General features: G+C 33.3%; 2 protein-coding genes and 1 pseudogene across 2 annotated transcripts in view; all 3 read left to right on the top strand.

Moving 5' to 3' along the window:
- The window catches only part of LOC128185921 (uncharacterized), a 36,360-nt gene extending 33,007 nt beyond the window's left edge, over positions 1-3,353 (top strand). Inside the window, exons 17-22 of the mRNA XM_052855630.1 lie at positions 6-263; positions 669-923; positions 2,368-2,483; positions 2,642-2,709; positions 2,877-3,097; positions 3,233-3,353. Coding sequence (XP_052711590.1) covers positions 6-263; positions 669-923; positions 2,368-2,483; positions 2,642-2,709; positions 2,877-3,097; positions 3,233-3,333 — 1,019 coding nt within the window. The 3' untranslated portion in view covers positions 3,334-3,353. The remainder of the gene's footprint in view (positions 1-5; positions 264-668; positions 924-2,367; positions 2,484-2,641; positions 2,710-2,876; positions 3,098-3,232) is intronic.
- An 8,651-nt stretch (positions 3,354-12,004) lies between these two features.
- On the top strand, positions 12,005-14,484 carry LOC128185920 (uncharacterized; annotated as a pseudogene).
- A 5,485-nt stretch (positions 14,485-19,969) lies between these two features.
- LOC128185058 (uncharacterized) lies at positions 19,970-21,654 on the top strand. The gene has a single exon (XM_052854730.1). It carries the CDS (start codon positions 20,584-20,586, stop codon positions 21,598-21,600), a length of 1,017 nt encoding a protein of 338 aa, XP_052710690.1. The 5' UTR covers positions 19,970-20,583; the 3' UTR covers positions 21,601-21,654.
- Positions 21,655-23,511: the final 1,857 nt, after the last annotated feature.

Raw genomic sequence — 23,511 nt, 5'->3', positions numbered from 1 at the left:
TTCAGTGGATACGATTAGACCGAGTTTTACATTTTCCAAGCTTCCTACTAGAACATACAGTAACGCAACAATAGAGTGGGACGTCTCCGAGCCTGTGAACGGCAGCTGTGAAATTGTGGGACCCTCAAACTTCCTGAGGAGTGTGTCTTGCGACGGTGGCTGGGTGGGTGTTAACCTGCCCCCGGGGACTTTCACCTTTCAACTCTTGGTGACGGATACTTCTGGAAATATTGGAGGTCCTTTCAGACATACATGGATCAATGGTAATTATTGGTCAAATTGAGGATTCTTTTTAGATGTATTAATTACACATTATTTTATAATTCAGGTAGTTAGAAAAGATCAGATATTTTTTTTTGCAAAGGAATAGAAAACATTTAAAGAAGTGATAAATCGTTCATCATTTAGATATATTGATTTTTTATCATACAAAGAGCAATTCAATTAAAAACATACCACCAGATTGGGTATTTATACCGTCTAATGTGTTTTATTCTTAAATGTCCATCTTTAGTTTAAGAAAATATGATATAATTTAATTTCAACCCGCCAAAATTTAATTTCCTTGAAAATTATTTAATTAATTTATTTTTTTATTCGTTTAGCACATGTTTTCAGATTGAACATTTATACAAATCTAACAAAAAAACTATTAATTCTATTTACAGAGGATGTTACTCCACCGTCGCTCTATTGGAAAGGTGCGCCGCCATCTTTGACTCATGGAAGCATTGTGATGTCATGGACAACGGATGAAGCAGTGACGTCACTTTGTACCGTTCATTCTCCAATTAAAGAAACAGAGGTGCCTTGCAATAACGAATGGGTTGGAACAGAGTTGCGTCATGGAGAGTACTCGTTAACAGTCATAATGGTGGACGGGTCCGGGAATAAAGCCCAAACTGAACATCACTGGAACAACAGTAAACAAATTTGTTTTTTCTTCATAATTAATTTTTTTTATGAAGATGAATAAACCATGTACCTAGATACGAGATCAACCCTTGTTGTATGATATAAATCTATGGCAGATACCCAGATGGTTAAGTAAATGGCAAAACAAAACGACTGGATGCACGGTCAGTTAAGACTAAATAAATCTCCTTTGGAAAAATACTCTCTAAATGGAACTTTTAACTGTACATTTAAATCGCTATACAATTTACACTTTGATGAATCATATTTTTTACCGGATTCAATTTTGACTGTATCTTGGGGTGTCAATTCTTTTCATGATTGATGAATACAGCGTACATTACTATGTATATATCATTGCGATTTTTAGTCAATGCAATCTTACGGGCTGCCAGATAAAGCTATAGATTCCTAAAATAGTGAATTGATAATCTTATGGGCTGCTTGTCTAAATGTATTATCGATATATCATATTTTGTTGATAGCATTAACATGCAACATCCAGCTTTTTATGATTGATTAATTCCAAGCTGTCTGGTTGGCTGGTATCCAACAATTTAGAAAACCAGAGTTCCGTTAATGAAATATGAAAGCATTACGCTTCATGTAATAAACTATACTTGTATATAACACTGTTTTGTTAATTTCCGAAATAGCAAGGCATGAATAAGCTTTACTTTTAGTAGGCGAATTATACTTCTGGTAAATATTCTGACGCATATTTGAAGGAAAACGTGATTTGAATCATTATGTATGTAATTGTATAAATGTTTTATTTTCATTGCAAACGGATAAGAGTAAAGGTTTTAGAAATATACGTGTAATTAAATATTTGAATAATGTTGTTATTGCATAGTAAATAAAGTATTGCAAGGCGCAATCCGTGCGCAAATAGTAAAATTTACCGGATGCCTCATATGGACACAACTGTGATCAGCCGAAGTCGATCGCAAAAACATTATGTTCGCCTGCACGTGACCTAGAAGATCACTATAACATGATTTTTAGAAAACTTTGGATTGAAAATAGATCAGTAATATCTCAAATGCTGCGATTGGTTCATATTATTCTTGTTTTGTAATGAATATGGTTTTTCTCTATATTTGTTTCGGTTATGGTTTCAAAGTTCAATCTAAAAAATGACTTTTTTTTTTCGCTTGATAGCAATTTATTTGATATAAATGTAGAAATCCGTTGCTGAATCATATAATTAAACAATTGTTGTTGGGGTTTTAATATCTACTTAAGGCTCGGTGAATATTGTACTTCTCGGGTAACAAAATCATCGTATTGACCTAATAAACAGCAATCATTGTATAGTATTCGTATACTTAAGAGACATGAATTACATGACAATTTTATAAAACAAAACAGAAAATTATACTTTCACAGTAAAAATGATGAGAAATTAATCTAGCATCGTTTGATATTCAATGAAACTTAATATTTTAGCCGTATTGGAATTGGTATTTGAACTGATAATGACTCTTTCAAATGTGAGAGCGACGAACTTTTTCAACAAAACATCTCCGGAATATAGCAAGTTTGAAGCGGAGAGTCGGTTAGCAGTAAGTGGTTTTAATCGAGGAAATACATAATTTATAGTGTTTTACTCTTTAACTCTGCCTAGATGTTTTAGCCATGATTCACTGTCGGCAATTTCAATTAGGTTTTTTGATTTCAAAGTTTAATTCTACTCGCTGCATTATTGTCTACTCTTTTTCAGTTAGAAAAATTTTATCACTCGAACATCGACAATTTTAAAGAAATTCATTTCAGGAAAATAAACGTTTTGTAAGTATATTTGCTAAAATAGTTAATGTGAAAAACTTGATATAACACTCAAATAACTGAATATTATATATTACTTACCAATAAGCCCCATAATTCTTTGATATTAAACAAGCCACAGGAAACTGGGGCTCTTTTCACATTATTTTTATTATTAAAATGATTTTAAGATTAAAGTCTTCCAGTCCAGAAATAAGTACAGTCTCACCAGGAAGTGACGTTGAATTTGACTATGACGTGGTACTGGTCGGGAACGATCTATCCACAGGTTCAGCTTCTTTGTCCAAGTCATTATCCAAGCTATCTTCCGGGGAATCATCCATAACCATTGGAGGCTCAACAGCATCATTTTCCAACGTTATTCTCCTGTCGGACAAAAGAACATCAAACGGTAAAACTGTTAACTTTGTGCTTGTTATATGTACATATAGTTGCGATTATTGTTAGTCGTGAAAATTGTGTTTGTATTTGCTGTATGTTGTTGTGATGATAATCATTTACATTGTATTGCTCTTATCTTATTTAGTAACGTTCAGTAGACAAACCAAACCTTGTGAAATTGCTCAATTTTATGTCACATGCAGCCTTAAAGAATACTGCAACGAATATACAGCCATGTGTGTGTAAGTACAGTATGTACTTGTATGTGTGTGCACATATTACATGTATATTGAAAAAATATTCAATCACTTCAAGAGCAGTAAATATTCAAACTTTTTTTTCTTGCAGAACTAATAAACTGCCAGGTATGTTCATTTTTTTTCAGCTAACCTGAGGTTGATGTTCAGTTCTTTGAGCTTTTCTAATCAAAATTTGTCCGTTTTGTATGAAGCGTTATCGTTTTCCATCTTTTTCTATGTTTCTTCTTCTTCTTCTTCTTCTTCAACACTTTCTTGGCACAACAACCGGAAGTTTTTTACACTATTTTTTAAAAGAAAGGTCCCCTCAAACATTGAAAATAATAAGGAAAATTTTAATGGAAATTTTATATAAACCTTTTCCCATGCAATTACCAAAGGAAAGTTTTAAGTTAGTTATTTATCATATTCTGTCTGTATTCTGCCTCTGTCCGTCTGTCAATTCGTCTATCTTTACAATTTTCGATTTATTTGAAACCTCCGCTCCAAAGAAGAAGGTGGTAAACAGTTTTACTCTTGTGTGTCTGTCTGATAAGTCCTTCTGTCCTTCTGTCTTTCGGTATAGAAATATAATAGAAAATAATAGTACCTGAAAATGAAAGCGATGAACAATTTTTTTACACCAAAAATTCTGAAAGTTTAAAAGAATCATGAAATCAGAAAAGTATCAACGTACAACCTAAGTTAAAAAAAAATATTTAAGGAATAAGGAATCATTCTTTGAGTATAATGCGGTGATAATTTTGATCGGGGCGCGATCAAATCCAATAAATCTTGAAGGGCTTTATGATGGATTTGATTACGCCCCGACTAGATAGATTAGGTATTCTAATATAAGTAAGCAAACCCTGCTGGCGCCTTAATTTGGTGTTAATTATTTGAAGTTATATATTACAAAATCGATACGTAGTGTTATCCAGGCAAGCACACTGGAAATTATCAATAATTATATATAAATACCATCTTTCCCCATGACCTTAGTCATATATCTGACCCTATTTGTAATGACATTTCAAAAGAAATATTGTTTTATTAAGATTAGGAAAGAATGCTCTGACTTTAAGTTTTTTTCTTTTATACAAGATAACAATGGTTTGATATTAAGCATCGGGCTCGGAGTAACAGGACTTGTGGTTCTCGTACTTGTCACAGCCACCATCGGTCTGTTTCGTTCCCGAGAGAAGGAAGAGCAGCACAAAAGACGACATGCAACCAAGAAAAGGTTTTATGATCTATCAAATACACTAAATAACCAGCAATTTTGCAATTGATCATGAAAATATTTTACACGACAAATTGTCATATGAAAATATTTCAGATTCACTCTTTTTTCTATAAAGTCATTCATGTTGATTTATGTGCAGTATGTATTGTTTCTTAGTTTGTTTATTACATGTGTTCCTCTTGTAGTACAACTGTATCTTTAGTATGAGCGAATACTTATTAAACTGAACCCGAACTTAGATACTCAGAATTATACAAAGGAACTTGAAAAATAAAATTCAGCAGATTAGATACCTCTGAATTTAACCTTTTCTTCTTATCATGTTTAAAGTGAAAAGAACAATATAAAGATTCTGGAATCTTAAGGCGTTCTATTTTATTTTAGATTTGAAACACCTCTAGCTGCAGTAACATCCCTATCGCAAATGATGTACAATCCTTACAAATACTGACAGTGAAGGGATGACAATGAAAGAAGTCAACGAACAGAAATCGGATATAAACCCCAAATTCATTTTCAATAAAAAAAAAAAAGCAATTTACAATGTATATTGAATATCTTTTGCAATGCCTTAACGTTTGTAATTATTATTTTTATCTAATGTCTACATTTTTGAGAAGAATCATCCATAAACCTATATTTTTTTTTATCAAAGCTGAAGAAGAGCCTGGCTTTATAATTAAGACTTTGACTGGAATCTGAGCGCACAAAATATATGAAAGCTAAAACCTGTACCATTATGTGTTTATAAAAAAACTAAACAGATTGTTTTGATTTTCTTTACTTGACGCCTAATAATAAACAAAATTCCCAAAACTTATTATTAAAAGTTATTACTATAAAATCATTTTTGTTGAAACTCCCTCCAACCAATAAGTGATACACAGATTCGACCGATCGTCAACCATGTCTATAGAAGGTGGCTACATATTTTTTTTACGGCAGTCCTCAACCTTGAGCGCAAAGCTCAAAAAGTCACATCAAAATGGATGTCAAAATTTAACGAGTGTTGTATTTAAGTTGATATGATACAGAGTCCCTAGAACAAGTTTTCTATCAATAGAAGTTTTGAGAACAAAAGAATTTGTTATTTACTTGCTTAAGGCAGCTCACTACATCAAGACCTATACGTTTAATCACACAAAGTAACAAGATGGAAATTTAAGTTGAAATTCATGGGCAGTGTATGCTTGAATGCTTGAAATTTATTCAATTCTCTTGGTAAACATATGAAAAGACTTTTTTTTTTTTAAATATAAAATGAATCATTTACCGCAGATTTTTTGACAAAACTTTATTTATCTTTCTTCTCATCAAGGAAAGATAACTCCCTTAATAAGTTTAAGGTACATAATGTGAATTTGATTCATTTAACTTTCTTTGTTATCTAGAAATGCATATTTAACTAATTGAAAATGATTCGAAATGTTCTATATTCCTTCATTATACATCATCAAATTCCTTAATGTGCGAATAATGAATTTGTTGATGACGGTTAATTTGATTAAATTTACCATAGCTCATTAGTTATATTATTGTAATTATAAATTACAGATCAAAAGTTCAAATTCGCCTTAATTAGATTTTATTTTTACGAGTACCAGTCACCTTTAGGTTTTTAGTGTATATTGATGGGATACTAAACAATTTTTAATCCAATAAACTATTAAAATACGTATTGCCAGATAACAATGAAAGTGAAATGACCCAAATTCATATGACTGATAGCACACAAGTAACCCTCTATTTTTGCATCTTACTTTTTACAGTATCATAAATACATTGGGACTTCTTCCCAAAGACTATAATGTTATTGAGGTACAATAATCAAAATTTTGTAAAGGTCTTTGGCGGAGTATTTTTAGTCTGAATTAGGGATATACCAAAAAGTATTTCTTAACCAGTCTTAAAACTCAGTCTGCAGATGGCTCTGTAAACCCCCTTATTCCAGAACTGTACCTAAAAGGGAATGGGTTTTTTTTAACAATAAAATATTTTGTTTGGTGATTCATGCCGTATATGAAGGTAGCAAGTAGTTTAATCCTTGATCATCTTTTGAACATGTTCTCTTCTAGAAAATAAAGAATACGAAGAGAAAATTTCTGAAATCATAAAAAAATATTTTCAATACGCATAAAGCATTGATACAAAAATGGTAATTTAAGAAGACATTATTATATATAGAAAAAAATTGAATACAGAGAATACATTTTTTTACCTTACCATGAAGTTGATATAATTAGAAAAAAAACCTGAAAGACTCAGCTAAACTACCTCTATGATAGAAAATCAAAGGGTGCTCCAAAAAGATCGCGCGCGAAATGGATTAATTAATGTGAAAAGAACATAGAATATCTTTAGGTCTAGAAAAAAATCATAAACAAAACGTTATTTACGAACTACAGAATGAAAAACATGAAGACTTAACAAAACACAATGAGATAATAGGTGAAATGTGTTATTTCTATGAGAATCTATACGATGCAAAAAATCTAAGCGACATAGATATTGTAAATTATCTGTATCTAGTATTATTAAAACTCTTTCTACTACAGCTTTAGACAATTGTGATAAATTTTCAACCTTAGATGAATGAAAGATACAGTTTTAAGTATGAAAACAATGAAGCTTCCGGACTTGACGGGTTACAGCCAGTAGAATTTTATCAATGTTTTAGGGATCAACTATCTTCCCTATGTTTAATATGTTGAAAGAAATGTAATGTCGATCTCTCAACGCTTAGCGGTTATATGTCTTATCGACAAACAATGTGAAAAATATATATTAAAAGATTACAGACCTATCAGCTTGACAAACACGGATTATAAAATCACTGCGTTTATATTGCAAAACAATAATCAAAAAGGGCTATTCTATTTTTGGATTTTGAAAAAGCTTTCGATTCTGTGCAATAGAACTTTTTATTCAAACGGTTAGAGACGTTTAATTTCGGAATCAGTTTTTTTTTACTGGATTAGAATTTTCTAGAAAAATATGTTATTTTATTGAAAAATAATGGATGGATTTCAAAAACATGTTCAATGCATATCCGTAATAAACAAGACTGTCCTTTTCAGCATTATTATATCTTTAAGTCGCTGAAATCTTATCCGATAAAATAAAAACAAAACAATGAGTTAAAAAACGGATATACTGTTAAAAACTAATATAGATTCTCTTAAAAACAAACCATTAAGACCATTGATATCTTTTGTAAACTCGCGGGGTCGAAAATAAATTTATCTAAAACAGAATGCGTTCTTCTGGGCTCTCTTAAAATCCAATACAACAATGTCAAAGGAATACATGTAACGAACCAATCAGTTAAATGCTTAGGTTTACACATTGGTCACGATAAAATCGAGTGTTACAATAAAAACTGGATGACATTTTTGCATGAAATGGAAACGTTTATTGAATCTTGGAAAGATAGAAAACTAACATTACCTGTATTTGGAAGATGCACAATTATAAACACATTAGCAATCTCTAAACTTATATACGAGGGTTGTTCGGAAATTATTGAGACATTTCCTCTTATTCTTTTAGCAAAAAAGATTAACGATTGAAATTTCACCAAAACGCAAATCAGGATAGAGACTATCAATGTGAAAAGTTTCTTGTCCATGGCATGAATAGATCATTCCCGGTAAGCTGACCAATGTGCCTTCGTCCAGTGACCCGGCGCAACCGCAAACTTTTCGTAACGTCATTTTAACGCTTCTTATTGCTCCTGTGTTTTAAACACCTTACAAACGAACGGAAATAAGAATTATTCTTTATTTATTAGGGCTTTTCGACTTTCGGTCGAAAAGACCTATTGTTATTCTGATGTTTCTTATTATTCTTTTTCTCGACAGAATTTCCGTCAGAGATTTTTTGAAAACGGAAAGACATATTGAAAAAATTATGCAACAGTCTTTTAGGACTTTTAAATGACACGCGTATGTAAGGTTTTGGACATCCGGTTCCGGCACTTCCGGTTTTGAAAAGGGAAATGCTAAAAATTTATTGAAGCTCAAAATCTCCATTATTTTTTTAGATAGAGCATTCAAGTTTTAGAATTAGATTCATCTTGTCTAGATGTACAAAATCTTTAGTGTTGGCATTTCTGTATTTCTTACCCTTTTCGAGATATTAGGGCTCAAACTTGAGAAAAGGGGGGATGAAAAACAAAATTTTTTTTTAGAAACCTTAGATATTTTATAAGACGCCTAAATATTGTTTAAATAGACCTATTTAACATATATTCCAAGTTTGAATAAAAAATATTGAGTGCTTCCGGTTTTATGAGCCTATGAAAAATTGTCTATGGGAGTTTCAGTGTTAAACTAAAATCACGCGTCGTTCGTTTTCTCAAAAACTTTTCTAGTTAACATTACAATATTTCAGATGCATAATAATACACACATTGCGCAGACCGGAAAAGTTTTTGGGTAGATAATTCGAGAAATTTGGGGATCTGAAGGGGCCAGCATATAAAACAACCCTTTAGCTGTAACTTTTTTATTTCTCATTTGATTTTAAAAATCTTTTCAGTTTATTGTTTACAATAAAGAGTACAATCTTAAAATTATGGTCCGATGGTCCACTTTTTGACTCCTTATAGGGGTTTGGAAGGCAAAAGATCATTACTTGTTTAAATTTCAATTTTATTTTAGTAAGAGTTATCTCGCTTTGCTGTTAGAATGTAGAGCATAAGTACTATAGGCATACCAAGTTTTGTGTCCGAGAAAAGAATACTTACTTCAATATGATTTTTTGAAAATATTCCTCTGGAAATTCGAAGTGTAGCTACCTGTAAAATTCTGGAGTTATCTTTCTGTTCACATTGCACTACTCGTAAGTTCCTATCTAAGCAACTGGGGATACAAAGGCGTTTAAAACACTTGGAAATAAATTAGAAAATATTTTTTTTTTGAACATTTAATTAAAAAGGGATAATGGGGCTGTCGAAAAGCCCTTACTTTTTGTTGAAGACAAAAAAAGTTCTAGTTATCTTTTGTTTTCATTTCAAGATGTCATTATTTACATTTTCTGTCTTTCTTATTATTTTCAGGGGGAAAATCGAGTTATTTTTCCCGAAAGTCTAATTACTGCGAATGTCTCCTGCAGTTATTTTTTATATATTTTAGAACTGTTGACAACAGTTAGTGTGTTAAAAGTACTTGATAATTAATCCCTTTGGCCTAATTCTAGTTAAACAATCAGTGAAAAAAATATGATGAACTGAAGCTCTATACCTTGTCTTGTCATCGTATAGTTTTTTTAAGCAATTGCTTGGCCTTAAAAGGTCTTCTTCCGAGATTTCCACCAGTTTTACGGTTTTTAATGCGCCGCCTTGACGTCAAAATTCAATGTAAAGTCGTTGTCAGATTTCTATTGTTTGGTAAATATATGTGTACCATATCCGTATTTCAACTCAAACATCAGTGAAACTTAATCAAAAGTTAGTCGTAAAGGGTAGCAAAATGAACATATTTAATTTGATTTCTTTTATCATTAACTGTAATTCTACGGACACTTATAAAGTAGATGTTTAAGTTATTAAATCTCCGAGTTCATAGCTGCGCCGGGTACCCCGGCCACCGACTTGTTTATCTATCGTCGTAAACAAAATATTAGATATTCTTTTAATATCACTTTGTTTTATTATTTGTTGGCGTAGCTTCAGTGTCTATGCCAATTTTTACCAAAATTCGTCAATTAGGAAAGAAAATATTCGAGTTGTCTCAATAATTTCCGAACAACCCTCGTATGTAGCTATATAGCATTTTGAAGATATGCAACAATGATTACATAAAAATATTAACAGGCCTATATTTAATTTCATGTTAAATAAAACGGATAGAATCAAAAGAAATGCGATCATACGTAAAGTACATGAGGGAGGAATAGGCCATGTTGATATAGAATCTAAATTTACGGCCATAAAGGCTATGTGGATTATATGTTTACTCTGCACATAACACAATATTAAGCATTTTTTAACAGTTTCTATAAGTCTGCAAAAATTGATATCGAATATCTGATGAATACAAATGAGACGATTGCTAATGAATATGGCATAAATAATAACTTTCCTGTGTTCTACAAGCAAACTTTTGTATGTTACATTTTATGCAGGGATAAAAGCAAAAACAACATAACTGCTATTTCTACCGAATTCTTTCTATTACAACCTATTTTCATTTTTAAAGGTAAGACAATCTGCTTTGAAAATTGGATTAAAAGGGGAATTCTGTATGTACGGATTTTTTTTAAGATAGTGGAACTATAAAAAGTTCGTCTGATATATTTAGATACATTGAAAAAGAACAAACTGGCTATGTGAATACAACATAATAAAACAAATATTTAACGAATTTGAACTCAAATATAATTTTTCCAAAAAATTCCACATGTACAAACAAAACAAGTACTAATATTACCACCAATCAACACAACACCAAGACTTTTTATTCAAAATTGATCAAACGTAAATTTCAAGCACCATGTACACATATTAAATTAGAGAAAGAATTTAAGTTGGAAAGCAAAAATCTATGGAAATCAATATGCATTAAATAATCAAAAATACATAAGACAAAGTTTTAGCGGAGTTTAATTACAAACTACTGAACAATCTGCTATGAAATAGTCTTTTAATGAGCAAATGGAATAAAAAATATCACTGCTAAATGCAAACATTGTAACGAAATTGAAAATTCTAAACACCTTATTTTTTAATGTGGTAATGAAGAACAAATTTGAAAGCGGCAAGCAAGTGCTTAAATTTTGATATTAAATTGAAAGATGTTGTTAGGTTCTACCTGAAAAAAAGAAAAGATACCAAATTATATAACTATTTTTTTGCAATTTATTGCATATAAAACATACAAATGTAAAATGTATTGTAGACTTTAAAAAATTTAAAATCAATTTTAATCATTAAATACTCATTCAAAGAATATTCTACGGCACACTGTGCAGTTCCGACAATGCTTCTTTGACATTTGTTATTATCCATTTTGTGAGTCTTTCCAAAACAATTTTGCACCAATACACATAGGGACTGTCAATGTGTATTAGCGCCTTACCAAGGAACGTACTGATGAACAGTATAATTATGTAGATGATATGTCCACCGGGTAAGTCAAGGGTTCAGCTTTCTTTACATAAACCGATAAGTGTAACACTTTTAAAAATTATCGCCGTTTGTGTAATTATGTTTTCGAATACGAAACAATATGTGTTATAATATAAGTTTTCTCATATGTATCATTGGGTGCGTAATAATGTTTTCATGTACGTATATACTTATATTTGAAATTGAATAATGATTTGAATTGGAATCCATATTTATGTTTATGGTTATTAATGATCTCAATTTTGTTAATTGTTTTACATAAACATTACTTTTTTAAAATTGCGGGAAGGAAGCGACCCATTGACCTACAAATAAAGGAATCACGTGATGATTGTACAAGTAACCAGACCCGGAAGAAAATCGCCATGTTGGAGTGTGAAGGTTTGTAGTTTGGTTATTAATAAGTAAAATGATTATAATTTATCTTAAATATATTTCATCAAGCAATCAAATGGATTGGGCAACAGAAAAACCTAATATGTTAACTCTCTCCAAATGATTATAAAGAAAATATTATGAAGTACATAATCAGAAATGTACACTAGATACCGTGCACATTATTTTAATGTTTTACCATCAGTTACCGAACTCATAGTGTAGATCTGTGCCATTGGTGTGTGTTGGTGGTGGTGGGGAGAGGGGCGGGATGGACCGACCAAGCAATCCTTAAAAAGTTGGAGAAGGGGGCCCTTGGGCCTATCTCCTATCCCTGTGACTACATTTTTGACTACACATACAGAAATGACGCAGATTTAGTTAAAACATGTTTGCTAACAATACATGCATGTAACTGTTATTTTATTCTTTCAGAAATCATCTAAAAATCTCATCAGGGTGTCTGACCATGGACCCCCGTACTTGGGCCCAGGATGTGTTAAGGTGTCATCTCTTTGAGACCCCGGGTCCCCCTATGTACTCTAACATTTGTCATATACATATGTGTGTAGCGTGTGTTGTACAACACCTTTCTGATGAATCCAAAGAACACAAAGTAGTGTCGTTTAAAAAGAGGGGACTTAGTCCAAAATGTTCAAAACATTCCACGCAATTATGTGACCTTCATTGTGAACAATGTAACATTTCTATTTGTGTGGAGTGTGTCTCCTCTGGTGATCATTTAGGCCACAAGCAAGTGGGCATAGTAAAAATACTAGATGCCAAGAGAGAACCCTTAAAAAAAGATTTACAAAAATTAGAAAATTCCATTTTTCCTAAATACCAAGAGATTGCATCGAACATCCCAGTTCAGAAAGCTGAGCTAAATAAAAACTCTAAGAAATTAACAATAGCTCTAGACAAACATGGAGAGGAGTTGAAGAGAGAAATAGATATTGGCATCCAAAAACTACAATTTGACGTGGATGAAATAGAGTCCAAACACCTGGTTGCATTTAAAAAGCAGGAAAATGAAATCAAGCACAGTATTTCTGAAATTACAATGTGCATTGCTGATGTGAAGAAATTACTCAACTCCAGTGATGTCAACCTTGTCTCTGCTTATAAATCCAGGAATGCTGAATTCAGAAGATTGCCTCCAAAACTCACAGTTTCCTTACCAAGATTCACTCCTCAGAAGATTAATAAAGAACAGATTTATCAGCAGATTGGTTATTTGTCAGCATTATCTATCAAAACAGAAGAAAATGGCTACACAATGGATTCTCCCGGTGTTGAGTCCTCTCCCCTGGACAGACCACTCATTGGTCTACCACGGATCATCACAGATCGATATAAACACAGAGTATAGAGAATCTAATGAATTATACAGCATGTCCCTTATGAATGATGATGAATTGTGGACGTGTGGTCGGGACACCATAATGATACTCTACAGTCTCCACTGTAAAGTAGTTAAGTCAATCCAAACCAAGTCCGGGAACATACCAATGGGCTTAGCAGTGACACAGAGTGGTGAACTGGTTTATACTGATCCCAATGATAGAACTGTGAACATAGTGAAGAAGAATAATACACAGATACTGACAGTAATCAGAGTAAAAAAAATGGAGACCTCTCTATGTCTGTTTTACTTCCTCTGGTGACCTCCTAGTTGCCGTGATCACTGATGATATGAAACAAGCGAAAGCGTTATTCTGGCTCCACAGAAAAACAAAGTATTCAATACAAATATAAAGGACAGCCTCTCTATTCATCTGGTAATTACCCAAAATACATCAGTGAGAACAGGAACCTAGATATCTGTGTTGCTGACTATACAGCCGGTGCAGTAGTGGTGGTCGATCAGGCCGGGAAACTTCGTTTTAACTACACCAGTTCTTTCTCTACTACCAAGAAACCATTTAGTCCAATCGGCATCACTACAGACAACCACGGTCGGAATCTAACAACAGACGGTAACAACCAAAATATCCACATCCTGGATCAGGACGGACAGTTCCTCCGCTTAATTGACAATTGTCATTTACAGAATCCATTTGGTTTATGTGTGGACACCAGAGACAACCTCTTTGTGACTGAACTGTTAACAGGCAAAGTGAAGAAAATCCAGTATTATGCATAAACAAAATGTGATGATGATGTTACATGTCTACAAAGTGAACATCAATGTAAATAAACCGATTGTGTTTAAATGTTATAATACATCAACAAATTATCTATAGTTATATCTAATACATATATCACCAAACTGTTCCTCGTGTTATGTTTGATCAAACTGTGGTGACTGCAACAATTCAGAGACTGTATGTTTCATGTTTTATAATTACTTACTATCTATATATTTTACATGAAAATAAAGTGGTTATGTGATAATAAATGTATACTATCGGTACGTTGTAAATGTGGTTTCTTATAATATAAGAAAGGCTTTTGACATTACAAACATTTCTTATTCTTAAGTAGATAGTGATCTGACTAGTATACATATAGTAAAGTAAAATGCGAGTTATATGTATATATAATTGATAAAACTTTCGATATGTAGAACTTGACGTACTTTTACCTCTGGAAAGAAATGTTTACATTATCAAATGCCTTAGGATCTATTTTTCAGAATGTATTAATATTTTAGATTTCAGATTAATGAAGGGGGTGTGCACCCCCCCCCCCACTAGATCAGCTAATGAATACTGAATACTGTATCATCTTCCCACCTATATAATGAACACTTGCAGCGCCAAGAACAAATGCATATTGCAAGCTGATTTATTCTACGGGTGGTTGAAGACAGGATCGACATCATGTCCCCTCATCCCCCACCCCAGGGTACCTTGACTTTGGTCATTTTTTCTTTAAAATATCCTTTAAAGACATATCTATAATCGAATGTATACATTCATTGCACAAATTTACTTAAAACAAACATTTTTATAAAAAATATATATTCCCTCTATATAGATGGGATAAAATTGTTTTAACGTTTGTTTTTAGACCCCCCCCCCTTGGGGGGTCTAGATACCTTGGATTGGGGGATGGAGAGGGGTGGTCTGTCCTTTCCTCAAGCACCTGTGATACACACTTGTACGTAGAGGAAGGGCGCTTTTGTCATTAAGGCAGTACTTACAAATTTGTTATGCAAATAAAGTGGTTATGTGATAATAAATTTATACTATCGGTACGTTGTAAATGTGGTTTCTTATAATATAAAAAAGGCTTTTGACATTGCAAACATTTCTTATTCTTAAGTAGGTAGTGATCTGACTAGTATACATGTAGTAAAGTAAAATGTGAGTTATATGTAAATAAAACTTATGAAAATTTCAGATACAGATAACAGATTTAGATATGTCTTAAAAGGATATTTTAAAGAAAAAATGACCAAAGTCAAGATACTCTGGGATGGGGGATGAGGGGACATGATGTCGGTCCTGTCTTCAACCACCCGTAGGGTAAATCAGCTTGCAATAATGCATGTGTTCTTGGCGCTGCAAGTGTTCATTATATAGGTGGGAAGATGATACAGTATTCAGTATTCATTAGCTTATGTAGTAGGGGGGTTAGGATTGGGGGATGGAGAGGGGAGGTCTGTCCTTTCCTCAAGCACCTGTGATTCACACTTGTACGTAGAGGAAGGGCGCTTTTGCCATTAAGGCAGCACTTACAAAGTTGTTTTATTTGTATGTAAAAATTGAGTGTAAAATTTAATTGAGTGTTACCACCAGCAAAAAATAATAGCAAACAAAACAAAATCTTGAAGTTTTATCTTGGTCAAGATGTTCACTTGAAAATCAAATTGCAAAAAGAATACATACAACGTCTATTCTTCTGCAAGTTTATTACCATAACGTATTGAAATGGTCCAGAATTTAAGCTTTTTTCATCTATTATTAAATTCATTATACTGACAGTATCTTCACTGTAAGGAGAGCCTCATGTTCATGTACGTGACTGTTCAATTTGTTTACTAGCTTGACAAACAGCACTATCAAAAACTGTACACTTTTGTTCCTGCACTGTAATCTCAATTTCAGTGGGGGTGGGATAAGGACCCCCTCTTCTTCAGAGCCTATTTGCCTTATGAAATATCCTTAAGGAGGAAATAAAGAGAGAATGGGAACATTTAATTGTGTAGCATCCTCTATTACGATTCATGTCACAGTTAACATTAGTTTTATATATTAAACCTAAGATTGAACTTTTTAAAAATGTTCAACATTTCATAGAGTAAACCAATTTTTGTGTTAATACCCAGTGGAACGGCTGTGAATTTTAAAAATGCACCTTCGATGAGGGTTTATTATATCTCTTACAAAAGTACTTGTCTTTGATTGACGGGTGATTTGTTCGTGGACGCCTATTCTCGATACATGTTAACCATGCAATTTTTAGAAATGTATCTTTATAATGAAAATGGAAAATAAAGCTAGATAACATTTAAAAAAAAATGACTGAAAAAATAAATGATTTTGAAATCAAATCATGAGTTTACTTAAACAGATTCGTCAGTTATATACGAGGGTCAGTCAAAAAATACGAAGACGTTTGTCATAGCTATGTTACTTAACGTCATATCATTACTAAACTTGGTAGACATAATTAAGCAATGGTTTCAAACAATTTGCAAGAAAAAAAGTTAATAAAATACTTTATTTCTAAGAATTATTTAGAATCTAATTCTGCAAAAATGAGGTCACGGCGCACGGTCAAAATTTGTGTTATGTCAACAATAAACAATTTAATGTTGAAAGTAATATCTCTATAAATTGGGCTTAAAACCAAATAACATTGAAACCTCAAATTAAGTATAGTCATGGTATTCTATGTACCAAATAATGACGGGATATGTTGTTTTGTCTAACAGATATTAGTAACTAAAGACAGATAGTCCTCTTTAGAATTGACTAAAAATATCGACGTCACCGGACGTCACGGCGCAACGAGAAGTACAAACAGAATGGATTTAACTTAGGAAAAAGCCGATACAAGCTGTGAAAATGCTCAATGGTACAAAAATTAAGTCAACAATTATTTGCAAGTTTGCGTTAAACTGTAATAAATTTTGTGGGGGTGGTGGTAATTGTATTTTGAATATAATCAGTCCGAAAGAGAGTAGAATATCTGTAAATATTTGGTCATAAAATAAGTAATGTCAAACGACGTTCAGGGTTATCTTTACTGTAAACTAAGAGATACACGGTTAGAAAATAAAAACTTTGAAGAACTAACTTATGATTCTCGAACAAATGTGTGCAAATGAGATGTTAAGTGGTTCAGTGCCATTTTAAATTGTAAGAAGAAAGGCACAAGAGACTAAGCGTGATATAAAGAAGGGGTATATCTATAAACTGTGCGTGTTTAATCTTGACGTCATGTTTTGAACATTACCGTGCGCCGTGGTGACAAAACATGTTGTTTTTAAAAAGGGGTAACAAAAATACCGTTTCATGGAATGGACTAAAACTTTGCATATCAATAACATAAGTATTGGTGCACAGATTAATCTGTTTAGTATGACTTACATAAAAAATATATGATAGACAGCCACATTGTCTTCGTATTTTTTGATTGCCCCTCGTATATTTAAATTGAATGTTTTTTGAAACACGTGTACATCCTATGAAGTAAATGCGATAATGTAGCCCTATTTGATTTTTTTAAATCTCACGTTTATCTGCAATAATACCTCTTAAGTAAAAAGGGGTTGACAACTTTTTGAATTATATAATTAAAGTTTATTAGAAAATCTGAGGATTTTCTCTTTACTTTTTGATTTGATGGTGGACGGTAAAATAGGGGAAGAGATGCAGTGGCAGAACCAGGAGGACAGGTTGGGTTTACAAGGGTTGCAACCTCTCCTTGAAATTGGTAAAAAAAAAGAAAGGGAAGAGAGAAAGGAGGAATAGACACTGAATGTGAATTAAGATCGGCCAAACTTGTCTTATGTAGGACAGTGTTTCTGCAGTGTCTGTGCATGTACTTATCAGTATAATGATTTAAAATGCTGAATGTTTATTCTCGGGGATTCTTATGAATGACTGCTATTGATCCATAAAATTTAATGTTTATTGATGTGCAATATCTAAATGGAATAACAACTGTATTGATATGATCACCGGCCATGAATTTACATAACTAGTGATGACGGTATTAAACAAGTCTACTTTCGTTTTAGATATTTTATGCAAAAATTGTTTTTTTTTATGCTGGAAACGAAATACATGTAGTATCGAAATATTAAAACTAGTCCCCAATCTTTCTATTTTTGAGAACTATAGCTTTTTTTCCAAAGAGAACTACTGTCTATTAAAATCCTGTATAACATCTCGAATTCTCTTCTTTAAAAAAAGCTTAAAAACGGAATTTTTAAAACATTTCTTCAAAATTATGTAAAGCCTCGTAGTAAGTACATAGATGGTTTGTACTTTTAAAAATCAAAGATAAGAGATAGTTTTTTTCGTAGTTCCAGATTCCAGACACTTTGCTATATCAGTAATGACGATTAAACATCGTATCACTGTTAATAGTGTGCAATCCATAATATTGAATAGTTAAATAAAAGTTGTAAATTTCCTATGCTGTTACAATTTACTAATAGATAAAGTATCAAACTTGGCAACATTTTGTGTTAGCAAGATTTGTTTACCAGAAAGTCGTAATTTATTGCAATTTTTCTCTAGATATTTTTCCTTCAAAATAATGCAAAATTATTAAGCAGTAATATACCACGGGATTACCAATATTGTGGTTTCGTTTTACTCTTTAATATATCAAACACTTATAAAGTTTCTGAAGGCTTCGCCCCATTAACCTCCTGATTACACTTGGGGTCTCTAGGAGACCGCCCATAAAAATCCTGCAAGCCTACATATCTTCTCCCACAAACATTGAATCTAGACCGTGGCTGAAGACAATGACGAATTCATGTTAGAAAATCTCCCGTTAACTCCAACCTTGGAAAATTTTCTGTATCCGCTTTGGGTTGACATCCCCCTCCGGCCTCACATTTATCTGTATAATCACATAAATGTATTAACCTTTTTACATTACTCCAAATCTTGACGTCTTGTAAAATACCTTTAAACCATTGTCGATATTTAAAATGAGTATGTGTTCAAAAGACAATAGGAAGGGGTGACCCAATGACATACAGATAAAGAAATTACGTGACGATTATATAGCTAACTAGACCCAGAAGAAAAAATACCCGAATCGCCATAATGGATTTGAAGTTTGTTAATGAATAAGTAACATGATTATTAAGAAATGATAAAAACAACATAATCAAAATTGTACACTGGGCACTGTGCACATTATTTCAATGATTTATCGTCAGTTACCAAACAAACAGGGTGAACCAGTGCCTTTCGTGTGTGTGTCGGGGGTAGGGGGGGTACAGACCAAGAAAGAAATCCTATAAAACTTGGAGAATGTGTGGAGCGATTCCTGACGGCCACAGGGTGTCAGGAGTCCTCGAAACCTACCCCTCATAGATAAACGTAATATATATTTCAAAAGTAAAATTACCGAAAAGTAGGGCTTGGACACCCCCTCCCCAACTTGAAAAATAAAAATCACCCCCCCCCTCCCCACCCCAGGACCTTTGCATGAGATTTGGAGGGGACACAACTTGAAACTGGTTAACCCTATAGCTCAGTCAGTAGATCGTAGGGGGCGGGGGGGGGGGGGGGGATTTTGATCCTCCATACCTCCCATCCTTGTGAGTACACTTGACTACACATACAAAACTGACATAGAATTAGTAAAAACAAGTTTGCTAATAATAGAATACATTCATGTAACTGTTCTTTTATTCTTTCAAAAATCATTTAAAAAACCCATCAAGGTGTCTGACCATGGACCCCCGTACTTGGGCCCAGAATGTGTTACGGTGTCATATCTCTGTGAGACCCCGGGCCCCCCTATGTACTTTGACATTTGTCACATACATCTGTGCAAAGCCTGTGTTGGGGAACATCTTTCTGATTAATCCAACGAACACAAAGTAGTGTCATTTAAGAAGAGGGGACTAAATCCGAAATGTTCCAAACATTCCACACAATTATGTGACCTTCATTGTGAACAATGTAACATTCCTTTTTGTGTGGAGTGTGTTTCCTCTAATGAACATCTAGGACACAAATAACTTGGCATTTTAAAAATACTAGACATCAATAGGGAAGCCTTAAAACAAGATCTACAAGAATTAGAAAATTCAATTTTTCCTAAATACCAAGAGATTGCATCTAACATCCCAGTTCAGAAAACTGATCTGAATAAAAATTCCAAGAAATTAACAACAGCTCTTGACAAACATGAAGAAGAATTGCACAGAGAAATAGACATTGCCATCAAGAAACTGAAATCTGACTTGGATAAAATGGAATCCATACACCTGCTAGTCCTTGATAAGCAGGGAAATGAAATAAAGCGCACCATTTCTCAAATTACTCAGGAAATTGCTGATCTGAAGAAATTACTCAACTCCAATGATGTCAGCCTTGTCTCTGCCTACAAGTCCAGGAATGCTGAATTCAGAACTCACAGTTTCCTTACCAAGATTCACTCCTCAGAAAATTAACAAAGAACAGATTTATCAGCAGATTGGTTCTCTGTCTATCAAAACCGAAAAGCATGGCTACACAATGGATTCTTCCGGTGCTGAGTCCTCTCCCCCGATCAGACTGCTCATTGATATACCATGGATCATCACAGATATTGAAACCGAGTATGGAAAATCCAGTGAATTATACAGTGTGTCCTTTCTGAGTGACGATGAAGTATGGACGAGTGGTTTGGGCTTAATGATGAAACTCTATAACCTCCACGGTAAACTAGTAAAGTCAATCCAAACCAAGTCAGGGGAGAGACCAGGGGACATATCAGTGACACAGAGTGGTGAACTAGTTTATATTGATCCCAATGATAGAACTGTGAACATAGTGAAGAATACACAGATACAGAGAGTCATCAGACTACGGGGGTGGATACCTCTCTATGTCTGTAGTACCTCCTCTGATGATCGCCTGGTTGTCATGATCACTGATGATAAGAAACAAGCAAAAGTTGTGCGTTCCTCGGGCTCCACAGAGAAACAAACAATTCAACACAGTGACAAAGGACAACCTCTCTATTCATTTAAACATTACTCTAAATACATCAGTGAAAACAGGAACCTAGATATCTGTGTAGCTGACAGTAAAGCTTTTGCAGTAAAGGTGGTCAATCAGGCCGGGAAACTCCGGTTTACGTACACGGGTACTCCCTTTACTACCAAGAAATCATTTAATCCGGTCGGCATCACTACAGACAGCCAGAGACGTATCCTGATAGCAGATTGCAACAACCACCGTATCAACATCCTGGATCAGGACGGACAGTTCCTTCGCTACATTGACAACTGTCATTCAGAATATCCATGGGGTTTATGTTTGGACACCAGAAACAAACTCTTTGTGGTTGAACAGTTAACAGGTAAAGTGAAGAAAATCCAGTATTACATGTAAACAAACTGTGATCATAATATTAACTGTCTACAAAGTGAACATCAAATGTCAATGTACTAGTAAATAAACTGATTGTGTTTAAATGTTGTAATACATTAACAAACTATCTATGAATATATCAAATACATATATTACCAAACTGTGTTTATTTTACATGTTATGTTTGATCAAACTGTTGTGACTATAACAATTCAAAGACTGTGTTTTGTTCATGTAAAAACTATATATATAATTACTAAGTATCTGTGTGTTATACATGTATTACTATATAAAGTAGTTATGTGATACTTAATAAATGTAAACTATCAGAACCTCGGTAATGTGGTCTTTTATATTATAAGAAAGGCTTTTGACATTACAAACATTTCTTTAGTGGATACCATATATAATGCTCAAACTATATATACAGAAATGAAATTAAGTGTGCATGTATATTTAATTGATATAATTTTCAATAGATAGAGGAACTTTACCTTTTTCTGGGAAGAAATGTTTACATTATCAAGTGCCTTTGAATCAATGTTTCAGAATATATAAATATAGATTTAAGATTTATTAAAAACCTCTTGACATTGATTTGAGAATTGACACAGATGTCACATTAACATTTTACATCGAGTACTTTGGATGCAAATCTCTTAATAAAAGATCATTGTAGACTCTGTTTGAAGTTGAAAATTTAAATTCATAATGACACTTTTCACATTTAACAGCTTGACGGAGATCTTTAAACTTATGTTTATACAGTTTTCTTTGCTTCATCTCTAATAGTCTTGATTTTAGTATTGAAGTAGTTTGACCCTTGACCTTTTGAACTTGTTTTCTTAAAATTGATAAGGGTCATATTCTCTTTAATAGCAGTCAGTGGTTTAAGCTTGATGTGTAGCAAAAAGGATTCTATAGATATATTAAATGGACAAGGCTTAGTCCATTGACTAAATTAATGTACAGGTTAGTATGACCCTTGACTTTTGATTTTGTGATTTCAAAATCAATACTGGTTATTTACTCCCTTTAAGGTACAATGTATACTAGTTTGATGCCTGTCCAGCAAAGAATTCATTATGTATATTATTATTTGGAACACCAGGTCCTAGGTCTTTTAAATTATTTTTAATTGGGTGTCCAAGTAACGCAATGGATAATGCACACGCTTCTCACCGCTTCGATCCGAGTCCTATCTTAGTGATCAACAGTGGTTGTATGTGAAAGGGGATGGTTAGCACCAGTTTGGCAAGGGGCAGGTAGGGGGAAAGGAAGGAGGGGGTTCGCGCCAGGAATTTTTTTCATTGGGATCGAACTGATGATTTTTTCAAGGAGGGTTACGAGGTCTAATTTTTGGTAATTTAAATTGAATAACTTTAAACTGGGGAAGTGGGTCCGAGCTTCCAACCCCTCCAAATCCACACATGATTTCGTATCAATAATGATTTAGACCTCATGTGACATCTGGCTGACCAAAGTGTAGACCCTATTGAGCAAACCAGCAAACTGTTGCAAACTCTATTAGTATCTTTAATTGTTTTACAAACATATAAAAAGTTGTAGTGAAAGTAACAAAATTAAGTTTTCCCCCCTCCTTCCACGGAATAAGAGTTTAATGACTGGCAAATTTCCTTTTATATTTTACGTGCTTGTTATGATTTTTTCGGACGAGTCCCCCCCCCCCCCTTCCCCCGCTTTCAAACACGATGTTACGTGCCCGACTCAATGTCATGTGAGAGACTACACTCAATATGCATAAAGGTTCAATATAACGTGAATATCGCTTTGTTGTTAGAGCTAATAATCTCTTATCTTATACATATTGCACCATTCTCTTTGTCGAAATATTCGGGTTTGTTCTGGTTCTGGTTGATCGAATTCAGTTTAACATACCGTGTTTACCTGTATTTATCACGTGATATGGTC

This window comes from Crassostrea angulata, chromosome 5, assembly GCF_025612915.1.
Source record: "Crassostrea angulata isolate pt1a10 chromosome 5, ASM2561291v2, whole genome shotgun sequence".
Lineage (NCBI taxonomy): Eukaryota > Metazoa > Mollusca > Bivalvia > Ostreida > Ostreidae > Magallana > Magallana angulata.
The sequence above is the reverse complement of the archived record's forward strand: the minus strand, read 5'-3'. Positions and strand labels throughout refer to the sequence as shown.